Source organism: Barbus barbus (assembly GCF_936440315.1).
Source record: "Barbus barbus genome assembly, chromosome: 48".
Lineage (NCBI taxonomy): Eukaryota > Metazoa > Chordata > Actinopteri > Cypriniformes > Cyprinidae > Barbus > Barbus barbus.
This window is the reverse complement of record NC_136726.1, coordinates 18319886-18345533: the sequence shown is the minus strand read 5'-3', so window position 1 is coordinate 18345533 and position 25648 is coordinate 18319886. Positions and strand designations below refer to the sequence as shown.

The 25648-nt window shown below is 33.9% G+C and overlaps 2 protein-coding genes across 5 annotated transcripts in view; both read right to left on the bottom strand.

Annotated features, from left to right (window-relative positions):
• Nucleotides 1-338: 338 nt before the first annotated feature.
• Nucleotides 339-20863, bottom strand: LOC306867028 (secretion-regulating guanine nucleotide exchange factor-like; the record flags this gene model as incomplete). Its single annotated transcript, XM_079412492.1, has 7 exons — nt 339-523; nt 7980-8035; nt 18587-18662; nt 18751-18865; nt 19018-19124; nt 20532-20667; nt 20828-20863. The coding sequence occupies 7 exons, from the start codon at nt 20861-20863 to the stop codon at nt 339-341; spliced, it is 711 nt and encodes a 236-aa protein (XP_079268618.1).
• A 1725-nt stretch (nt 20864-22588) lies between these two features.
• Nucleotides 22589-25648, bottom strand: part of LOC306866446 (tryptophan 5-hydroxylase 1) — a 7371-nt gene continuing 4311 nt past the window's right edge. For 3 of the 4 annotated variants that reach the window (XM_079411668.1, XM_079411666.1, XM_079411667.1), the window contains 4 exons: nt 25541-25648; nt 25356-25451; nt 25135-25268; nt 22589-25043 (listed from right to left, as the gene is read on the bottom strand). The exon at nt 25541-25648 is cut by the window's right edge and continues 19 nt beyond it. In XM_079411668.1, coding sequence (XP_079267794.1) covers nt 24869-25043; nt 25135-25268; nt 25356-25451; nt 25541-25648 — 513 coding nt within the window. In that variant the 3' untranslated portion in view covers nt 22589-24868. The remainder of the gene's footprint in view (nt 25044-25134; nt 25269-25355; nt 25452-25540) is intronic. The other variant, XR_013783944.1, reaches the window with a different exon arrangement.

Sequence of the window (25648 nt, the reverse complement as noted above, 5' to 3'; positions counted from 1 at the left end):
CATAGAGGTTTACAACAGAATGAGAGTGAGAATACTTATTTCTACTGACCAATATAATATATATATTTATTATATTAACATTTAGAATATGCCCCTAAAATAAATCTCATTTAAGTTATGAATATTTGCCTGAAGCTGCAAATAGACCATTTATTTTTGGCGCTTCCTGATGTCATAAGCATAATGTGTGCATCCGTGGGTAGTATTTGCATCTATAAGACTTTGATCTAAAATCTGTCCTTTAAAGGCTTAAATGAGTCTTTCTGAATAATTCATTAAAACCGTAACATAAGCAAACAGTCTTTGTCACAGTCTGAGAGCCAAACACTCAAACCTGTTCAGATTGCTGAATCCTCATTGCTCTTCAAACTGCATAATGCCATTGAATGTCCTGATCCACAGCCAATCAGAAGAGCCATAGCATCTCTGAGACAGGGGATTGGCCGCGGTTGTGTGACGTCACAGAGGGAACCATCTCCACACATTCCGTGTTCATTCCAGCCCCAGGAGACAATCTGACCCCCTACAGAGAAACAGTGAAATATGTTCCATGACAAATGTTAATACTTAATTCACAACAAAAGACAGACGTTTAAAGGTTTTATTTTTTACAAATAAACAAAAATTATTAAATGATAAAATTATATATTTTATAGAAATATATATATATATATATATATATATATATATATTAAAAGTATTAATTATTATATAATATTAATTATTAAATGAAAAAAGGCTAAATATATTTAGAGGTTTTATTTTTACAAATGAACAAAAATAATTAAAATTATAAAATTATAAATTTTATAGAATTAAAAAAAGATTTCTTAATTTAGACAACAGACAGACAGAAAGGCAGATAGATAGACTTAATAATTTTAATAAATAATTTGGAAGTTTTCTTAAAAATTAACAAAATAATATATTTCCACAAAAATACCATTTATAGATAGATTTATAATTTAAAGTAATTTATTTAAATTAATGTTTTATCATTAAATACATAATTTTATTTTTACAAAGTAAAAAAACTTAAAAATATTACAAAATTATCCAAAATAAATGACAATTACATTTTATAAAAATGTTAATATATTTATATAAATAAGACCTTTATAATTTAGATGATAGATCAAAGTTTCTTTAAAATGTATTTTAATTCATTTTATTTATTGTTAAAGTAGTTATAAAATGGAAAAACATTATTTTATAATATATATAAAATGTAAAATTATACATACAATTTTTTTTTAACATTTATTTATTTGAAATGCTTTGAAAATAAAGTCAGACAAACAGACTCTTTAGGGATTATTTCCTCAACTGATGGAGAATGGCGCTTGCAACTCCAAAGTCATGGGTTCAATTCTCAGCAAACATACATATTGAAAAAAATATATATTTTTGCTAACAGCATCTACAAAATCAATAATGAAAACAAAACGTCACAGGGACATTAAAAATGATTGTTGTGAATGTGGTTGCTTGTACACACATCACACTGGTGAATCAGTCTGACAGAGATGTCTTGGACTCCAACACCTCGACACACATCCAGCTGGTGGGTGTGGTCAAGCTGCATCACCATGGAAGCACGTGCCACGGCAACATGGTTACATAACAGGTCCCGTCGCCACAGTAACCAGGAGCGAGCATGCTTTCTCAAGGGTAACTGGTTTTGTCGCCTACATTCCCCTATTCACTTTAACACATGCGTCCTTATCAGTCCATAGTTTTCTTGTCTGTAAGTGATCTACGATTATGCAAAATCATTAATTATTATCATTTAAAAAGAAAAGTAGGACTATTGTGCACGAAAATGACATTGTGAACATACAAAGGGACAATAATGTCTTGTTTAGTGAATCATTATCCTTGTGGATAACGTGATATTCACAAAACAAGAGCTCTAGTGTTCAGTCGGTGATGCACAGCAAAACTGTTCCCATGGCAACACACTTACAGACCATAGAAACATATAGAATGGCATACTAATCTAGACAAGAGAATAGGAAAAAAAAGAGATGGGTGAACATGGTCACCACTGTTTAATCTCATTTAAAGATGGAAGTGTCATGTCTGCTTAGAGAACGCTGCGTGATTCCCGAGGCACGCTACGATGTTATTCCTTTGCTCTGTTGTGCCATAAAACATCAAGATTTTGTCCCATCACACAAAGGAACAAAAGATTCCCCAAGAAACCAATACTTCTTTAATAATCATAAATATGTCTTTTCAAGGTAATTTGGCTCTTTTCAACTTGGTTGTCATACTAGCCAATGAATTCAACTGCTTCCACATTTGTTTGAAAACAATTTAGAAATAAATAAACCATGAATAAATGCACTAAATTTAATGTCTACATATTGTTGTCAGTTGCATTACTGATTTGGAGAGTCATAATGTTGATTTGGAGAGTAATGGAGTCATGGAAATAGAAACGTGGATCATATTTCACCTCAAATGCAAAACAAAAAAAAAACAAAAAATTAGGAATTCTCATTTCAATCTGACTAATATAATACAGAAATGATATAATAAACAATTATTTTTTAATTAGCAAAAATTAAACAACAAATACTGCTTAATTTAAATAAAATTTACTATTAGAAAAGTATATAAATATATATATATATACAGTGGTGTGAAAAGGTGTTGGCCCCCTTCCTGATTTTTTTGCATGTTTGTCACACTTTAATGTTTAAGATCATCAACCAAATGTAAATATTAATCAAAGATAACACAAGTAAACACAACATGCAGTTTTTAAATGAAGTTTTTTTATTATGAAGGGTTCACAAAATCTAAACCCACATGGCCCTGTGTGAAAAAGTGCTTGCCCCCTAAACCTAATAACTGGTTGGGCCACCCTTAGCAGAAACAACTCAATCAAGCGTTTGCGATAACTTGTAATGAGTCTGTTACAGCGCTGTGGAGGAATTTTGGCCCACTCATCTTGGCAGAATTGTTGTAATTCAGCCACATTGGAGGGTTTTCGAGCATGAACCGCATTTTTAAGGTCATGCCACACCATCTCAATAGGATTCAGGTCAGGACTTTAACTAGGCCACTCCAAAGTCTTCATTTTGTTTTTCTTCAGCCATTCAGAGGTGGATTTGCTGGTGTGTTTTGGATCATTGTCCTGCTGCAGAACCCAAGTTCGCTTCAGCTTGAGGTCACGAACAGATGGCCAGACATTGTCCTTCAGGATTTTTTGGTAGACAGCTGAATTCATGTTTCCATTTATCACAGCAAGTCTTCCAGGTCCTGAAGCAGCAAAACAGCCCCAGACCATCACACTACCACCACCATATTTTACTGTTGGTATGATGTTCTTTTTCTGAAATGCTGTGTTACTTTTACGCCAGATGTAATGGGACACACACCTTCCAAAAAGTTCAACTTTTGTCTCGTCAGTCCACAGAGTATTTTCCCAAAAGTCTTGGGGATCATCAAGATGTTTTCTGGCAAAACTGAGACGAGCCTTTATGTTCTTTTTGCTCAGCAGCGGTTTTCGTCTTGGAACTCTGCCATGCAGGCCATTTTTGCCCAGTCTCTTTCTTATGGTGGAGTCATGAACACTGACCTTAACTGAGGCAAGTGAGGCCTGCAGTTCTTTAGATGTTGTTGTGGGGTCTTTTGTGACCTCTTGGATGAGTCGTCGCTGCGCTCTTGGGGTAATTTTGGTCGGCCGGCCACTCCTGGGAAGGTTCACCACTGCTCCATGTTTTCTCGCTGGAGTCCCAAAGCTTTAGAAATGGCTTTATAACCTTTTCCAGACTGATAAATCTCAATTACTTTCTTTCTCATTTGTTCCTGAATTTCTTTGGATCTCAACATGATGTGTAGCTTTTGAGGATCTTTTGGTCTACTTCACTTTGTCAGGCAGGTCCTATTTAAGTGATTTCTTGATTGCGAACAGGTGTGGCAGTAATCAGGCCTGGGTGTGGCTAGAGAAACTGAACTCAGGTGTGATAAACCACAGTTATGCTTTAAAGGGGGGGGGGGGGGGGGGGACTTTTTCACACAGGGCCATGAATGTTTTCCCGTCATAATAAAAGAACTTCATTCAAAAACTGCATGTTGTGTTTACTTGTGTTATCTTTGATTAATATTTAAATTTGTTTGATGATCTGAAACATTAAAGTGTGACAAACATGCAAAAAAAATAAAAAATCAGGAAGGGGGCCAGCACTTTTTCACACCACTGTATATATATATGTAATGTAAATACACACACACATTTATTGATTATATATAATATTAGTGCTGTCAAACGATTAATCACATCCAAAATATAAGTTTTTGTTTGCATAATATATGTATGTGTACTGTGTATATTTATTATGTATATATAAATACACACACATGCATGTATATATTTAAGAAATTTTAAATTTTTACATATGTATTTACATATGTACACATTTAAATATGTAAATGCATGTAAATATTTTCAAAATATATACTTTATGTGTGTGTATTTATATATAAAATAAATATACACAGAACACACACATATATTATGCAAACAAAAACTTATTTTGGATGCGATTAATCACAATTAATCACATATAAATGTACATTTATATAATTTATATTTATATAAGTTTTTGTTTGCATAATATATGCACATTTATATATAATTAATAATAATTAATCGTGATTAATCACATCCAAAATATAAGTTTTTGTTTACATAATATATGTATGTGTACTGTGTATATTTATTATGTATATATAAATACACACACCTAAAGTATATATTTTGAAAATATTTACATGTAGTTACATGTCTATATTTACATTCATATAATTTATATTATAAATAAATATATTAAATATGTAAAAATATTTTTTTTCTGAAATATATACATGCATGTGTGTGTATTTATATATACATGATATATATAAGGCTTTCCTGTAGCTCAAATAGTAGAGCATTGCGCTAGCAACGCCAAGGTCATCATGGGTTCGATTCCCAGGGAAAGCAAGAGCTGATAAAATGTAAAAACTGTAACTTGAATGCAATGTAAGTCGCTTTGAATAAAAGCGTCTGCTAAATGCATAAATGTAAATACACAGTACACATACATATAATATGTAAACAAAAACTTTATTTTGGATGTGATTAATCATATATAAATGTACATAGATACATACATACATATATATAATATTTCATGAAATAATAATAATGCAAAAAAAAATGTAGTGGTCCTAAAAATAAGACATTGCAAAATGTAATTTCAGTTTTTTTTTTCTTTTGATTGTGGGATGAAATAGGACAGGATAACAGGCAAAGACAGTTTTAAAAGTTCACAAACAAACTACATGAACTGCAATTAGTCAAGGACATAACCATTTTTTTCTCTGTTCAAGTTGCTGGGGAATTAAAAGATTGAAAGCAATAGAAATAGCTTCTACATCAATAACTTCATATTCTTTTGCAGCGATGGCTCATTTCCCTCTGATGCCCTTACACAAAGACACAAGGACTAATTCCCAGCACCCTTCTATGATAGCAGTAAAGATCACAGCACGGAGCCGGAGTCTTAATTAATCCAGCAACAGATACTCATCTGTCCTAAAGCTGAAGACGCGGCACTGAAACTGTCCTATTACTGAAATCCAGACGTTCAACTCTCAACAGTACAGAAGGCAGAGCTGGGCTCAGCGTTAATTCTGGCCATAAGGCTTAGTGAAATCTCAAAATGCTGGCTTACTTACTTTAATTCTCTCCCAGGCTCAATGTCAGAGCAGTCATATCCAATAATAAGCTACTTTACACCTAAAGATACTGTAGAATTATTGCCATGGCAACAGTATATGGGATGAAACCTCGGTACAAGAGAGAATCTGCCGGGTGTCAGGAAACTTGGAAAGAAAATGCCTAGGTCATATTTCATCCCCCAATTAAGCACTAAATGCAATAAAACAATACTTTGTGAAATGTGGATGCTCAATTGATTTATAAAATAAATAAATATATATATATATATTTTTTTTTTTATTTTATTTTTTTTTATTATTATTACTATTATATTATATATTTTATTAAAAATGGATAATACTTACATTATATTTCTTTCATTTAAAAAAAAAAAAATTCAAAAAGGTTATTTAAAATTTTAATTACTACAATTTACTGCGTAATGAGAGTCTATTAAAAATGGAAACAAAAAAAAAATTATTTCATGCTACATAATTTTTTACTATAAAAACTATAAAACTCATCATTAAGGATGACGACAAATAAAATAAAAAAAAAACACTCATTACAGTAAAGAAAATTTGGGGGACAATATGCTTGATTGTCACAAAAATAATGGCTTCATTGTATGCTACATAAATATACATACATTTTTGGTGAATTATGTGAGATTCACCGGATGAAGCTAAGAGAAAACCCTTGGTCTTTTTTTGGAGTGATTTCTGATGGGCGGCAGTGATTGACTCCCAGTATTCATTTCAAAGAGTGTGTGACTGTCAGAGAGTCACCACAGTCATCACTAACGACCAGATCCCAATCCCCTGATTTCTAATCACCACCACCTGTCAGCACTCATCAACAGCACTATATCCCTGCACTCCTCCCGTTCGCTCACTGTCTGGTCTCAAACTTTCCCATGTTAACTAACCTGACCCACTTACCTTTGGTCTACTTACCAGTTGCTCCAGTGTTCCTATCCCTGTTCTCCACCATCTCCACGCTCCACTCTTACCTCAAGATCCCCTGGAAAAGGAAAAAGGACACTCACACTCAGATTAGCCCCTAGAGACTTTCCCATTCTCTGCCTGCTTACCTGGACATTCTGCTCATCTCATTACCCTCTGCTGCTACTCAATAAACCTGTTGATTGTATTGCACTTACCTCTGTGTCCTGTGTCTATCTGCTGACAGTGACAAAGGCCTTGACAGCTTTCTTTCTAATGACTGTTATGGGAAATTAGATACATGAAGACCACAGGTGTTGCCATGGAAACTAGATACCAAAAAACATTCATAACATGATCACAGAGTGATCTGTGAAAAACAATCATGCATGCTTGTGATTTATAAAATAAAAATATTATATTATGTAACACACACACACATATAATGTATATATACACACACACACACACACACAGACCTTTACGACATTTATTTGAAAATAGCATTAAAAAATGTATATATAAATACAGCGCAGGGTAGTAATCTGGGTTACATATTCAGATTCCAAAAATTAAGTACTTGTAATTAGATTAAAATACTCATAATTAGGCTATGGGCTGCACTGGATTTACAAAAATCATTTCATGCTTAAGAAGTGTTTCAACATTGCATCAACTATTGAATAACTCTAAATGTCTCCAATGTTTTTGTCATCTGATCCTCTTTCACCCAATATATTTTTATTTGAAGTACCCCTGAGATTTTAAAATATCACATCTGCATGTTCATGGTTCTCAGACATTGATTATGGTCACATGACATGCAGGTGTGTTTTACTTTGATTCATTTTAAAGGTATTTGTTTTAATTAAACACTGTTATTATTTAATTAATTATTAGCTTTTCATTAAGCTCATAAACCCCCTTCACAAATGCAGCTTGGGAGACCTTGACATAATATAATGTTTAATGCATAATATAATGCACTTCATGTTGTTGATAACAACAAATATTTTCTTACTCTTTGTATTTTTATATCAATATGGTGCAAAATTACCCTATTAAAATCAATGTGAAAAACGATAGATCAAAAGTAATCTAAAAGTAGTTTGATTATATAACCTAAAATGTGTAATAGATTGCATTACTAACTACAATTTTTGTCATATCACAAAATAAAATAAAATAAAAAAGATAAAAAAAAAAAAAAAATGAAAAGATAAATAAAAAAATAAAATAAAATAAAATATCCAAATACTTTTGGGGCCACCATATAATTGATTTCCTATAAAACAAACACCCAGGCTCATTGTACTCACCCACAACAGCCAGATTGTGTTCAGATCCACATGCAATCTGCAAACAAACAGAGAAACTTGTGAGAAAACACCTATTATGTGCTCTGCTCACATTCCCTGACAGACCTCAGTTTGACCCTCTCTCTCTCATACACACACACAAACACACTCTCTCCACGCCTGTAACAGGAGCTGGGATGCCTGAATCGAACATTCCCGGAAGCGGGTACGAGGACTGAGGCGTACAGCGGTTTGGGGGTGGGGAGGGGTGATTTACACATCCAGCCGTGCAGAGAGGCTTCCTGCACTCAAAAATAGCACAAACACACAAGCGGCCCCGATGCCGGAGTCATATGTCCGTTACCATGACGACCCGTGAGGATGTGAGTGGGTGACCGGGCATCTCTGGTTGGTTTATTAATGTTTGGTGATCAGAGCTCGTTATGTGGAGGAAATGGGCTGCTAGTGGACAAAAACACATCGCTAATGCTCTCTGCCGGAGCTGTGAGGATGCCGTCCACACAGACATGCTCGAATTAGTGGAAATTATGCCAGTACATTATGGAAAAAGGCAGCCTGAAACTTCTCTTGTTTCAGGACCAAATATCTATGAACCTAAAACTAAAGATGCCTTTCTGTCTTTGAGTTTACTCTGGAAGCAACTACAGTCACGTGACACAGCGGTTTGAGGTCAAAGCAGGATGCAATCTCATAATGGTTATATACTTTCGTCCAATCAGCTGTAAGCATGAGGATACTGTAAAAATAGTGAACAAAAGTTAAAATTACATAAATGTGTAAAATTATTTATTAATTTGTAATGATTAATTTTGAATATTTTACGGAATGTTTTATTAATTTAAAATAATCCATGAAGATTTAATATATTTATGCATTTATTTATTATTAACTTTACAGAGCATTTTTTCATGATTACTTTATAAAGACATAAAATTAGAAACAAATATAATTATATATTTTTTAATTTGGCATAAATTATGAAATACTATTATGTAGAATAATTTATATTATATTACATTGTTAGAATATTTCCATTTATTTAGAAAGGATATTTATAATTTAGAATTATTTAGAACAATTTGCAAAACATGTCAGAAATTGAGAATTATATTTTCAATATTGTTTTAAATGGAAATACATACATTTAGAAACAAAATATAATTACATTTATTAATTTAGAATAAACTATGAAATATTTTATTTATTAATTTGGAATGATTTATAGAATACTTTTTGTTTATTTAGAATGAGTCATAGAATATTTTTATGTATGTATTTAATGAATTCATTTTCAATGTAAAATAATTAACAGATCATTTCTTATATTGAGCATAATATGAAATATTTAAAGTATCACACAAAATTTTGTCTTTGCCATAATTATGACTATTTCACAATGTTAACTTTTTAATATTATAATTATGACAGTGTAAATTTGCTGTCCCCTCAAAATAACTCAACACACAGCCATTAATGTCTAAACCGCTGGCCACAAAAGTGAGTACACCCCTAAATGAAAATGTCCAAATTGGACCCAAAGTGTCAATATTTTGTGTGGCCACCATTATTTTCCATCACTGCCTTAACCCTCTTGGGTATGGAGTTCACTAGAGTTTTACAGGTTGCCACTGGAGTCCTCTTCCACTCCTCCATGACGACATCACGGAGCTGGTGGATGTTAGAGACCTTGCGCTCCTCCACCTTCCATTTGAGGATGCCCCACAGATGCTCAATAGGTTTTAGGTCTGGAGACATGCTTGGCCAGTCCATCACCTTTACCCTCAGCTTCTTTAGCAAGGCAGTGGTCGTCTTGGAGGTGTGTTTGGGGTCGTTTTCATGTTGGAATACTGCCCTGCGGCCCAGTCTCTGCTTCAGTATGTCACAGAACATGCTGGCATTCATGGTTCCCTCAATGAACTGTAGCTCCCCAGTGCCGGCAGCACTCATGCAGCCCCAGACCATGACACTCCCACCACCATGCTTGACTGTTGGCAAGACACACTTGTCTTTGTACTCCTCACCTGGTAGCCGCCACTAGAGCCCTGCACGGGCCTAAAATTTAGGCCCTAGCCCGGCCCTGGCCCGAGACGCTCAGGCCCTAGCCCGGCCCACGTCCGACATCTTATCAGAATTACCGGCCCTAGTCCGACCCGAGCCCGTCTTTTTTCCCCCTTCTCCTAAAACAGTTTATACTACTGTTTCGGCTATTAAAATAGTTGGGTTTTGTGTGTAATGGCAAAATTATTATATTTTGTTTTGTTTTTTTATAAAGTTAATTTAGAAAAAGTTTGGAGCATGTTTGTTCGTTAAACAGACTATAAGTTTTTGTTTTTTTAAAGTAACGACCAAGCGGCCAGCGGCATGAGCTGATCATAGCCTATGTTTGATAAATTTAGCCTTCTCATGTCATCACGACTTGCCTAAAATAATCTATAGATATACTATCTATCTAATCTATTGATATACTAAAACAGTTCAAGCATATAACAATGTTTAAACGTTAAACCTGCACTATAATAATAATGTGCGCTAGCCTATATCTAAGTTTGTGCGGAGATTGGAAGCTAAAGAGCGCTCTGCAGGACATGGAGGCACCAGCGCAAACACCTGGATTGTTTTCAGTGGAAACAAATTAAAATAGCCTACGCCGTCATTTTTTTTTTTTTTTTTTTTGGATAAAGGTAAGAGTAATACATCATTCGGACCTGTAAAGGGTCTACTTGTATTTGTGTGCACTCACAATACTAACAAAAGGTAGTTCTTTTATAAAACAAAGAAAACAAGCATGATGCGCTTTCTGCCGTCTTGAACAAGAGCGCTTCACAAAAATTAACCGAAGCTGAGCAAATACATGCCTCACAGACATGATAAATATATCTATAGAAAGCTTTAAATTATTACTTAACGAAATAAAAAAAATCGAAAACAAAAACTCGTTCATTATAATCTTAATCATAATCAATAAAGATGCATTTCTCTCTAAAGGTGCGTCTAATGAGGAGATGCGAGTCAGGATCAGCAACTTAATCCTTGTGACACGGACTCAGAAAACATTAGTTTATTAGTAAATAATTCAAATATCTCCTTACTATTTCCCGCAGACACATTCATGGTTATGTTTGCTGGGGTTTTGCAGCAAGCTTTAGCCTATTGCGTGCATTTGAACGCAGAATTATTCCGCTGTGCTGAAGTCACTTGAGCACCTGCTGAGCTGCTCTCAGTCGCGGCACGGTCTCGTGTTGTTTCCACCAGCGCGGCAATTTTTTCATCACTAATCGATAGATGTCTACAATATAAAAATAAGGAGAAACCCAAAACAGGCCAGAGGCCCGGCCCACGTCTGAACTATGACGTGGAAATTGGCCCGAAGCCCGGCCCTAGAGGCGTAAAAAAGTCGAAATGCAGGGCTCTAGCCGCCACACACGCTTGACACCATCTGAACTAAATAAGTTTATCTTGGTCTCATCAGACCACAGGACATGGTTCCAGTAATCCATGTACATAGTCTGCTTGTCTTCAGCAAACTGTTTGCGGGCTTTCTTGTGCATCATCTTTAGAAGAGGCTTCCTTCTGGGACGACAGCCATGCAGACCAATTTGATGCAGTGTGCGCCGTATGGTCTGAGCACTGACTGGCTGACCCCCCACCCTTTCAACCTCTGCAGCAATGGTGGCAGCACTCATACGTCTATTTCCTAAACACAACCTCTGGATATGACGCTGAGCACGTGCACTCAACTTCTTTGGTCGACCATGGCGAGGCCTGTTCTGAGAGGAACCTGTCCTGTTAAACCGCTGTATGGTCTTGGCCACCGTGCTGCAGCTCAATTTCAGGGTCTTGGTAATCTTTTTATAGCCTACGCCATCTTTATGTAGAGCAACAATTATTTTTTTCAGATCCTCAGAGAGTTCTTTGCCATGAGGTGCCATGTTGAATTTCCAGTGACCAGTATGTGAGAGTGAGAGCGTTAACACCAAATTTAACACACCTGCTCCCCATTCACACCTGAGACAATAGGTGCGTTCGACTTGAAGCACGGCTACAGACGGTGGTCAACGAGAGTAGCCGCTTGCAGTCAGGGGCGGAGTTGAAAACGGAGTCGTCAAGTCGGACACTTCGGGGCTCTGGTAGTTTGCTGCATCTACCTCAGTCATGGCAGATCACGTGGCGTTTGCTTGCTTTATTGCAGACGAACTGGAAGCTATAGAAATGTATGAAATTGAGCACAATGAGCAACGAAAGTGAGTAAAGGTTCAATGTAATAAGTATTGTTTTTATATATCCAAAGGGACATGGGACCATACCCAACACCAGTGTGACTCGTTATTTCTAATACTAACCAATCAATGCAATTACACTTAACAATTTTCATTAGAAGTGATTCTTTTTTTATTACTATGTTGGTTTATGTTTTAATAAACCTTTAAGATGTATGTATTTAAGATGTTTGAAAGGGTGTCATCACGACTGAAACAAGTTTTAAGTAAATAAACAGAATATATTGAAAATTTGACTTGTGCAGTATGATTCATTATGTGTGTTTTTGCTACTGCAACTTAATAAAAATAATCTATGAAGATAATAATTGTAAGTACTAAATGTGATTTTCATTACAGATAAAAGAATTAGAATGTTACATATTTGTTTACTTATTTTACTATTTCTCCAGTTAGGTAAGCACATTTTAGTAAGACAAAACACCATGAACATTCATACGTGAACACCATGAACAGGCCTATGGATAAGCCCAATTTATTTGCCTTTCTATTATGATTTATACCATCTTATGAAAGTGATCTGAATGTTGTATTAAGTTGACATCCAGCCAGAGTTGTTGGCAGTAATCACAAGTGAAGATGGATGAACCCAGCAACTAGACAATTAGTATCAATCAGAATCCATGATGACCACATTATATTAAAAGTCTGTAAGATTGACATTTGATTTATTCCATAAAAAAATGATTATCTAAATAGGTTATGCAGCTTAATACTGTAAAGGGTCTGTATGAAAAAGGTCCAAAATAAACCTATGCACAAAACCTATATAAACGAATTAACAAAAAAATGATTGCAGTAAAAATAATTGTAATCTTTTAATAAACATGATTTACGAGATGAAGATGACATGAAAAGTTAATTTATTTTTATTTTTTTGAAAGTCCGTATATGAGCATTAGTGGGACTGAAGTTGTCAGAATAAACCCGAAATACACGTCGTTGTTGTCATGTGGTGAATTTGGCCAATCGTGAAACAGCTGTGTCGTCATCAGCGCTCCCGCAGTCGCTCTGGAGAAATTGCGCCGGCTGAGTCAGCCGGCTGCTCTCGAAACGATATCGCGGTACTTTGATGCCACACGTGACAGTGACGTGTGGTCGGCGCCGGTTCAAGTCGGACTAAATTTCTAACCGGCATGCACTGCTTCAAGTCAGTCGCCGATCGGTCTGCTAAGTGCTGCATGAAGTCGAACGCACCTATTGTAACACTAACGAGTCACATGACACCGGGTAGAGAAAATGGCTAATTGGGCCCAATTTGGACATTTTCACTTAGGGGTGTACTCACTTTTGTGGCCAGCGGTTTAGACATTAATCGCTGCGAGTTGAGTTATTTTGAGGGGTCAGCAAATTTACACTGTTATACAAGCTGTACACTCACTACTTTACATTGGAGCAAAGTGTCATTTCTTCAGTGTTGTCACATGAAAATATATAATGAAATATTTACAAAAATGTGAGGGGTGTACTCACTTCTGTGAGATACTGTATGTATGTATGTATGTATGTATGTATGTATATATATATATATATATATATATATATATATATACACACACACACACACACACATAGCAAACACCAAATATATAAACAATGTTTTATACAAGATTTAATTTTATATTTTATTATTGGAATAATCTTTTTAATCATATAAATTATAAATGTATTATAAAAATGAATAAAAATAATTCAATTACAAAAATTAACATAAAATGATATAACATTAACAATACAATTTTAATTAAAATAAATTAAATTTTTATTATTAATAATATTATTAACAAAAAACAAAGTTCAAAATAAAATAATTAATAAAATAATTATATATTGACATTAAATTAATAACTTTTTCCATTAAATAAACAAAGTATGAATAAAAAATGCATAAAATAATATATAATTAATGTTTCATTTATATAATTATAGATTATTCATATTACTAAAATTACAAAATATAAAATTAAATATAAAACATTGTTTATATATTTGATGTCTGCTAAAAAATAGAACACAAAGCATAAATAATAAAATAATATAATAATCATATATAGATTATATATGGATTTTACACAGACACACACATACATCTAACAGTACATAATTACTGTTAAATTGAATTTATATAATTATGGATTATTCATCTGAGTAATATAATATAATATAATATTAAGATATCAGATTTCATAAATGCAAAGAATGTATTTTTGATACCCTAAAAGAATATAGTAAATCAAGTATATACATTTGATGTTTGCAATATGTAAATACATGTGTGTGGATTCTTTATTATAGATACTGTTTATAGAATTATGTCAAATATACAAGCAAAATAAAAAAAATATTATGGTTATATAATTGATATAGATATAAAAATAAATATTGACAAATATAGAACCCAGACAACCTAGTCAGTGCCGACAGCTGTTTATTGAGATGCAGTTGTTTCCATCTGCCTCTGATAATGAAGTGCAGGATAAATGTCCCCACACCAAACACGCTGAGGCGCTGTGATGAAGCCTCAGGTACAGCACTGCACTGTGGGAGCTCAGACCTAGACAGCTAGACTCCAGCGCTCTGGGTGGAAGTGTGAAACAGGCTGTCGGCTGCACCTCAATGTGTGAATGAACTCATTTTAAGAAATCATACCGCTCATTACTGGGAGCTCAGCTCTGGATCATGGAAGGAACACAGTCGTTTTCAGCCCACAGTATTGTTTCATCTACTCACAGACTGGAGCCTGTGAAGACGCCAGCTTCCCCATGATTGGCCAATATGCCTTTGGGGGAGGGATTGGGATTGGGAGTCTAAACAAGTTTAGACACAATATAGACTGTCAGGGGTGTTAAATAAACGTACTAGTACAATGTATGGTTTTAAAAGCTTAGTGAGACTGAGACTGATGCTTTCAAGATTAGAAAAGGACACAAAAGCAGTGTAAAACTATCATAAATGTTACCCATATGACTCATGCACTATATTCCATAATATGACTCATTATTGGTTTAAAATCATAATATCTAGCTCTCCTTTGAGAGTTCAAACGAGTTCATTAGTGAAGCAGCAATTTTCAATCTGTCTATAAATCACTCTATTAAGTCTGATATTGTTACAGAGGAGGTTCCTGTACCGCCTCCTTCGCACCACCAGAGGGATCCGTCTCCCGGATATTAACTCTCTTGTTGAACTGAAATTCCCGTCATGCCTCTTACCTGGGACTGATTGCACTCTACACCTGCACCTCATTTACACACACATATAAGCCACTCACACACACCACATCCCTGCGAAGTCTTGATTTGCCCCAGCTGTCACTTCTGAGCGGTTCTTACCCGTGTTTACTTTCTATCTCTCGACCTTGGACTGTTCCCGTTTCTAATTGTTCTCTGCCTGCCCTGACCCGGATTGTTTACTGGACTCTGATTCTCGCCGCCCGCCTCGACTCTCTGCCTGACTCTCTACTTTGTCTCTGCCTTGCCTTCATTGCCCAGTTTGTTGGTGTTTGACTCTGCCTGTTTGACTATTCTAATAAAATACTGCAAATGGATCCAACCCAGTCTGATCTATATAATCTAAATATTAACAATCTGGTTCACAACAATTGGTCTAATTGTTTTGTTCACAAAGCTAACTGATCAATTTTTTTGTGTAACTCAATGACTCCAAAATCCAGTAGCAGCACTTTAAAACAAACAATTGTCAGCAAATAATGACTTAAATTTCTAGCCATTTGTGCTATAGTAGTATTTGTCTATAATATTATTATTTACATAGTTCATCATTTTAATTAATATTTTCACATTTTCTTTGTTACATTTTTATTTTTAATTTCAGTTTAATTTTTAGTAATTGTATTACTCTATGCGCTTTTGCCATTTTAAATAGTTTTTGTATTTCAAAAATATTTCTATTCAATTATGACAGTCATAATCATGAGCTCAAAATTATGAGATAAAATCAAAAGTATGACATAAAAGTTAAAATTACCACATTAAATGTGATCCTTGTCATAATTATAACATAATAATAACATAGTTTGAATTTATCTCATCTCATAATTATGACTTACTCTATGACTTGCCATTTTGGCTTTTTATCTTCAAATTTAGACTTTTAAATAATTTAGATGTTTTTACTGTCACAATTTCAACATTTTAATCTCATAATTTCACATTTTTAATCAAATAAATTAGAATTTTATCTCATAATTTTGACTTATGTCATTACTATGACTTATTAAGCTCATAATTATGATTTACCAAAGCATGATTTTTTTCTTACGTGGTGGAAATGGGCTTCCATATTTATGTGATAATTAATATTATTTAATAAATATTTCTTAAATAGTTGTACTTTATTATAGTGTTCAGTTAGTAATTTTAATTGGCAAGGCAACATTTCAAAATGCTCAATTAGTTTAAGTTTTTATTTACATTACTTTTAAATATTTTTATTTCAGCTTTATTATAGTTTTTTTTTTTTTACTTTAGTAAACAACAACAATGCATTTCTCACACAAAGCGTATGACTCCTCAAAATCTCCTTTTGTGTTCCACAGAAGAATGAAAGTCACATGGGTTTGGAACGACATGAGGGTGAATCAATGATAAAAGAACTATTCCTTCAAAGTCTTTCCGTCAACCACAATTCAGCTCTAAAACTTCAGATTCCGTTTGTCACCGAAGGCTAAACGTGTCCCATACACTTTCTCCCTCCCTTTTGAGGTGTTATAGGGGATACTGCCCCCCTGTACCGTCCTCGTTTCCTCTTATCAACATACGCTATGTGGACGGGTCGCCAGTGGCAGGACATTGTAGCATAAGCAACTTTTGAGGATTAAATATGACATGAGGTCCATCGACCAGGCGGGGAACGGTGAAAGCACAAAACAAAGTCACGCAAGGAGATCTGACAAACAGAAATATGTTTCGCAAGCCAAAACAATGTCTGGACAACCTTTCCCTCTCCGCACCAACTTGAACTTAAAATAAAAATGCAAAAAGACATAAATGCCAAATGTCTCTTTTCTCTCGCTCACAATATCTGAAGGCTGTTCTTTAATTTTAAGGTTCAGTGACGCACCAAGCATGTAAAACCTGAGATTGAGTATAAAATACTGTGTCGTTGAGTCATTCTCTTCAATACGTATGCCCACAGATGCTGCATTCTCTAATCTAAGAGATGACCTTCAGTTTAAATCAGCACTGTGTCTCTGGGCAGGATGAGAAAAGCATTGTGGGAATGTACAGAGTGTCTTCGCCCCCTGCTGGAAGATAATACATACTGCATTCTCTCACTTTTGAGCAAAGAACATTATGCCAGTGAGTTCTTATGTCATCTTAGCAATAAAAAATATTTTTGGATAGTTGTGTTCTAAATGCTGATTGGATAAGCTGCATTCAAAGCCATTGTGATAATGATGTATGTGTACATGTGACCGCACATTAGATGAAATGTATGCCATAAGCATAAAAATACTGCTGATGAAGAGTCATTTATGTATGGAAGCCCTTTTCCACCACAAAAGAAAAAGTATGTAATAATTTTGACTTTTTAAATCTGACTTAGAATGTCATAATTGTGACTATACATGTATAATAAATACAAGTTTTTATCTCATAGTGTCTTAAATTTGTATTTTTATCTTATAATTATGTTTATATTTTTATCTTATAATTAAATACTAGTATGTCATAATTTTGACTTTTTTAATCTCAAAATGTTGATTTCTTATGTCATATTTATGACTGTCAAAATTTTGACTTTTTTATCCCATTATTTAATCTCACAATTTCAATTTTTACCTCATAATTATGAATGTCATAATTTAGATTTTTTTGTTTATCTCATAATTGTGACTTTTAATCTCTTAATTTTTATTTCATTTAATTTTTTATCTAATATTTATGACTGTCAATTTTGACGTTTTATCCCTTAATTTTGACTTTTAAATGTAATTATTTAGATTTTTTTCTCTTATAATTTCAATTTCTGTCATAATTTTGTATTTTGAAACTCATAATTTTGATTTTTTTAATTTCAACTTTTTATTTTAGAATATGACTGTCAAAATTGTGACATTTTTATACCTTTTAATCTCATAATTCTGATTCTTTATCTCATAATCTTAATTTTTTTATCTCATTATTTCGACTGTCATAATTTTGATTTTACTATATTTATTTTAATCTCATATTTAAAATTTTCCAAAGCGTGATTTTTTTTTTATGTGGCAGAAATGGGCTTCCATATTTATGTGATATAATTATTTTATTAAATAATAGTGTCTTTTATCTTTCTACATTTGTTTATATACATAACACGTAGCACTCTTTTTCTGTACTCTGATTGGTCAGCCCTAGCTGTCCGTAATTTGCTCTGCCCCATGTAAAGACCCGCCCACTCTCTGTGAATAGATAATATATTGTTAACGGTTATCACCAGAAAAAAGCTTTAAGAAAGAATTGTGTGAGAAAGTGTATAGTATGACTCACCAGTTTTTGCGACAAGATGCGTCCAGCCGCTGTAAACGTCAATCACTCTCTCGCCCTGCAGCAGAGATCGATCCAGAGCCACAGGAAGCGGCAGGAAGAGGCTCTCGCTGACCAGCTGACCATGTTTATTGCTTCCCCAGAGGAACAAGTCACCTTTGTGTGTGTGTGTGTGTGTGTGTGTGTGTGTGTGTGTGTGTGTGTGTGTGTGTGTGTGTGTGTGTGTGTGTGTGTGTGTGTGTGTGTGTGTGAGAGAATGTTACCCGGGACAAGGCAAGGCTCGTTAGAGGATAGATGCGCAGGAACAGGATGTGGACTTAACATTCTCTTAGCGTGACTCGACAGGCCAGTTCCCCGTTGATAAACACAACCTGATGCTTTAGACACGCACACATATATATACAAAATACACATAATTATGATTAAATATTCAATTATACTATTACAATACACTTATTATATAATTATAATATTGGAATTTGGTTCTCTTTACAGTTGTATATTTAATATTTAAAACAAATTACAATAATACAACTTATTTAATAAGCTTAAATTATTTAATATTTATTGTTTAATATTATTTTAATATTTACATATAAGGATACTGATATTTAAATGATAATAATTGTGATCTTTAAATTATAAAATAATATCAAATATAAAATAATTTTATTATACTTGATATAAAACCTAGATTTATTTTCAATATTTAAAACAAATATACACATATTAAGACAAATAATTAAATATTACAATACATGATATAAACATTTTTATATCTGATATTTTATTCATATGCAATACCTGTACATGTAATTTAAATACTATTAAAATATTCAATTGTAATATTAAAATCAAATAAATATGAATATAAATATATTTAATATATAATTAGAATATTTAATACACAATGGAACATTTTTATGTTTGATGTTTTCAATATTTGAACAAATAATAATATTAAAATATATTTAATATATCATTAGAATAATTAATAAAAATTAAATATGAGGATAGTATAATAGAATAATATATAAATATTAAATACTAAAATTATACTGTTAAATAAAGTTATTTCTTATATGCGAAAAATCTATATTTATTATCAACATTCAAAACAAACATAAATATATATATATACAGTGGTGTGAAAAAGTGTTGGCCCCCTTCCTGATTTTTTTTTTTTTTTGTTTGTCTCACTTTAATGTTTCAGATAATCAAACAAATTTAAATATTAATCAAAGATAACACAAGTAAACACAACATGCAGTTTTTGAATGAAGTTTTTTATTATGAAGGGAAAACAAAATCCAAATCCACATGGCAAAAAAGTCAGAATTGTGCGATGTAAAGTCGAAATCGCAAGAAAAAAGTCATAATTGTGAGGTAAAAAGTCGCAATTACCTTTTTATTTTTTATTCAGTGGCTTCCATTCAATAATCTGCCACACTGAGTCCAGAATATGAATTTGATGACCGTCCCAACCACAGGACACATGCTGAACTCTTGTGCACCCAGGCAAAGGGCAGGGCTGAAAGGTTATGACCTCTGACGAGTGACTGAGCCCTAACTGACCTTTGTGGTTGTGTCCATACATCAGCAGCTCCCCTGATTCTGAGTGGAGAAATGTTTTTGTAATACTTCGACGTGACCGCTAGGGAGCGACATTGTCCCACAAATAAAAGGTCAGCAATTCCAGAAACAGTTTCAGGATTATTTCACAAATCCTTTCAGAGTGTTTACATTAATATCTGTTATTTTCACAGTGTTACAGGCGATCTAACCCGCGATGACAGCCGAGTGTCCGCCTCCTCCGCTAATACAGCGGGTCTGCTCCGCCTGCTGTCCGCCCTCTGCACGCCGCGGCTCGGCTTCATCTTCTCTGTGTCCCTGTCCGAGCTGCCCGTAACTGTTGGCTCCCTGTGTGTGTTTTGTGTAATTATTTCAGACTGCTTTAATTCATGTATATTTGTACAAATGTGAATTTCTCGTATTCTCGTGGATTGAAAGATTGAAGACCGTTGTTACTACTGCAAACGTGTAAATTTTGCACAATGAGAAGTAAATAAAACTTACCCACGTGTACAGAACACAGAGGCAGCTGAGTTTCTTCCATCAGATTTAGGCGCAAACTGATGACATCGCCATGAAATCATGTAAACGTCACTGGGTTCCTAGATTTAAGAAATATTAGCGGGTAGAGTAGCGGTGCTGTCCCACAGAGGGCGGAGCCACTTTTTTTTTTTTTTTTTAAATACAAGTTACAAATTCGATTAAAATATTCAATAATAATATTAAACCCTATTATAATATCCTAGTATAATATTAAATATATATTTTTTAATTTGACCTTTATTTTCAGTATTTATTACAAATTATAATATTAATATGTATATATTATATAATTAGAATTTGATATAAAATTAAAGAATTTCAATAATTTCATTTTGTTTCAATATTTAACACAAATATTATATACACGTACCTATTAAGACTAATAACTAAATATTATGGCATTTGAATTATAATAATTGTAGTAATTAAATTAGAACATTTTTATATTATTGTTATATTTGAGATAAAAAACTAAATTTAATTCAACATGTAAAACAAATATAAATATATACGCACTAAAACAAATATTTAAATTCTAATAATTAAAGATAAAGGTTTAAAATTATTTTATACTTGATATAAAAACTATATTTTTTACACATGAATGCATATTAAGAAAAATTAGTAAATATCATAACACTAAAATTACAATATTAAATTATAAAATGTAATTGTATGCGATTTTAAAATGGAATTTTAATTCTAAATCAACATGAATTTGAAATTGATTTCATCTTTTCATATGTAAACTTAATGATTCTTAATGTCAAATGAAATCAGCATCAACAATTAATCTTTGCTCGGAACAGAAGAGCACAAATGTGGAATATTTACAGACTTTTTAACAAGACTCGGATGTGGCATTAATACATTTAATAAAAACAATGTTATGAGATTAACGTTTTAAATATAAATTTTGAATATAGAAACATTAAACAATTAAAATATATACTTTAAAAATGAAAATTGCCAGTAGGTTGCAGCAAGTCACCGTCTGTCACTGAGTCATTCATCTAATCGATTCGTTCAAACGGCTGATTCATTAAGGAATCAAGCAAGTGACTCTTTATGAATGGGTCATTGAATCATTGACTCACTAGATTTGTCTTGACTTTATTTCATCAAGAAAATAGTTCTGAACAGATCAGACAAGTGTTCCTAAAATGTAAGTCGCTTTATATTAACTTTTGAATAAAATCAATAATGTATAAATATGTTGTGTAAATTCAATTTCACTTTATAATCATTAAGTTCATCGCGATCCCACAAGCTTCTATTTTAGTGAATGATCCTCTCTACACTGCACACTGAATCTATTATACATGGTCTCTACACTTTGTTTGTTACAATGAATGACAAACTGCAGTCTGCTCTTGATGGCCAATCAAAGACGGCATTGCCCAGCAAACCATAGACACAAATATCCCGCTACATTGTGTTTAGTCTGCATTGCACATATGCAGAACTGGGTTCGCTTTTGTAGTCTTTTGAATGGATAAAATATAGAAATCACTTTAATTTTCAAATAAATCTAACCAGTTAGAAACGCCCCCCCCCCCCCCCCCCCCCCCTCCATTTCCAGTCCTACCTATATGACAAATAATGTCTTGAGATTTCAATAAGACTCAGTAGAGATTTTGGCATTTGAGCTGACAAGCGCCCCTCAAGATTGTTTGTATATTAGAACATGAAATGTAAAAAAGAATGAAGAAATTGTACACTATATGGCATTTACAGTAGAAAAACAAATATTTATTTTATTATAAGCATATGAACTCTTTAATAATAATGTCAAGCAATACATTTCTCTACAACCTAAACTTGAACTGATAGGTATACTTCATTCAGAGTGTCTCACGAATTACTTATAGAGACGCTAAGCTTTCATTAACTTGTAAAAATATTCCTCCATGTCCAATGCAATATTTACATGCATTTTAATAAATACAGATTATTCCAGATCCTACTCCATGTAGACATCCATTTTAAATAAAGAAACAATTACACATAGCAAACACTGTATATACTAAATGTTTCATAGACTCACAGAGATACTGTTTATATACAAAAATATATCAGCATCTCTTAATAAATAAACATAAGGTGCCAATTTGAAACAAATTACATTAATGCAAACTGAAACCACCAATATATTAGCAGACCTCAATTTTGCACAACAGACTAACGGTCACATGTGTAGCCTTAATTTAACCAAAACCACTGTGCTCACCTTGCATAAATACCACCTTATCAAGTAGAAATCTCACTTAAAATACAAGAACTCCACTTGCAAGCATTTAGCACAGCTTTTTGTTGATCCACGTATTTAATCAAACAAGAGACAAACTAATTACAGGTGCATCTAAAAAATGTAGAATATTGTGAAAAAGTAATAAAATTTATTGTAACATTTAAAAAATTTTAAGTTTCATATATTCTAGATTCATTAAATGTAAAGTAAAACATTTAAAAAAAAATTGATTTAATTTTGATGATTAGAGTTAAAAATCCAGCATCTCAAAACATTAGAATATATCTTAAGATCAATCAATCAAAAAAAAAAAAAAAAGGATTTGCAAAGCAGAAAATTTCAAGTTGTTTAAAGTATGTTCATTTATGCACACAATACTTGGTCGGGGCTCCTTTAGCACAAACTCCAGCATCAGTGAGGAATGGCATGGAAGCGATCAGCCTGTGGCTCTGCTGAGGCACTATTGAGCCTTCAGTTCGTCTGTATTGGTGGATCGACTGTTTCTCATCTTTCTCTTGAAAATATCCCATAGATTCCATATGGGGTTCAGGTCAGACATGGTGGCTGGCCAATCAAGCACAGTAATATCATGGTCATCAAACCACTTGGAAGTTGTTTTGGCATTGTGGGCAGGTGCTAAAGTCCTGCTGGAAAAGCAAATCAGCATCTCCATAAAGCTTGTCAGCAGATGGAAGCATAAAGTCCTCCAAAATCTCCTGGTAGACGGCTGCATTGACTCTGGACTTGATAAAACACAATGGACCAACACCAGCAGACGTCACGGCACCCCAAATCATCACTGACTTCAGAAACTTCACACTGGACTTCAAGCAGCTTGGATTCTGTGCCTTTCCACTCTTCCTCCAGACTCCAGACCTTGATTTCCAAATGAAATGGAAAATTTACTCATATCTGAAAAGAGGACTTTGGACCACTGAGCAACAGTCCTTTTCTTTTTCTCTTTAGCCCAGGTAAGATGCTTCTGACATTGTCTCTGGTTCAGAAGTGGCTTGGTAGCCCTTTTCCTGAAGACGTCTGAGCGTGGTGACTCTTGATGCACTGACTCCAGCTTCAGTCCACTCCTTGTGAAGCTCTCACAAGTGTCTAAATTGGCTTTTCTTGACAGTGTTCTCAAGCTTGTCATCCCTGTTGCTTGTGCACCTTTTCCTACACAATTTCTTCCTTCCGGTCAACTTTGCATTTAATATGCTTTGATACAGCACTCTGTGAACAGCCACACCTTTCAGTAATGACCCTCTGTGACTTACCCTCTTTGTGGAGGGCGTCAATGTTTGTCTTCTGGATCATTGCCAAGTCAACAGTCTTCCCCATTATTGTGGTTTAAAGAAAAAGAGATACCCAGAATTTATACTGTAGGGATGGTCATTTAATGAAGCTCAAATGTAAATATTCAAATATTTTTTGATACTGAATTTTTGACTTTCATGAGCTGTAAGCTCTAATCATCAAAATTAAAACAAAAAACGTTTGAAATGTTTTACTTTACATGTAATGAATCCATAATATATGAAAGTTTCACTTTTTGAAATGGTACAATAAAAAAAAGTTTTTCACGATATTCAAATTTTTTGAGATGCACCTGTATATAAACAGACACAAGGATTTGACTTCGTTTGGTGGGTACATGCAGCATGACATATTCATGCCATACATGATTTGGAGAGTGAAGTAATGCGACAACTGATGAACTGGTACATGAAGTAATGGATGATTTGCTGGGAAACGTTTCGTTTTTCAGACTCCTAACTGTTTGTTTAGCCTGCTTAGTGCATCTCCAATGATGTCCAGCTCATGTCTTAGTTCTTCCACCACGTTGTTGATGCTGGTCGTGTCCTTCAGAACATCTACGCTCTGTGTGTACGGGTTGTAGCGCACTGTGAATGGCCTCTTGATGGTCTTTGCAAACTCCCTAAAAAATTAATTCAATTTTAAATGCAAATAATAGTGCATTTTTATTATCATTTAATTCACTGTAAGAATACAGTTTCATTTTCTATTACCTCATTTTGACTTTTGCTTCCTCGAAGGTGTCCGAAACAAAGTAGACATCCTGAAAGGTGGTGATGATGCACTCCTGTTTGCATGTCATGTTGGGGTCAAAAGGCAAGATCCTGGCGTTTCCTGAGAGTGCATGCTGGACAAAAAGGAACGATCATCTCTATTTATAAGGGGAAAAACATGCATTATGCATCATGTAGAGAAAGCTTTTGTGGTTCATTACCTTCAGTTCACTGATGGAGGACAGCAGACCGGCTCCATAAGCTCTCAGTCTCCCTTCTTGCTTACAGAGGCCAAACTCCACAGTGAAGAAATAACACTGAAACATAGAATGGAACAGTTAATAAATATGTATTTGTAGTGTATTGATATAAAAACAGTCAAATCTCAAGGCCTGTCATTACTTACAGTGGCGAGTTTCTGTACAGAGTCATCCGACGCTCCCAGTGATGCGAGACCGATCTCCTGACTGAACTGAGCAAAGCTAGGCTCGGCCAAAAGAGGGACGTGTCCAAG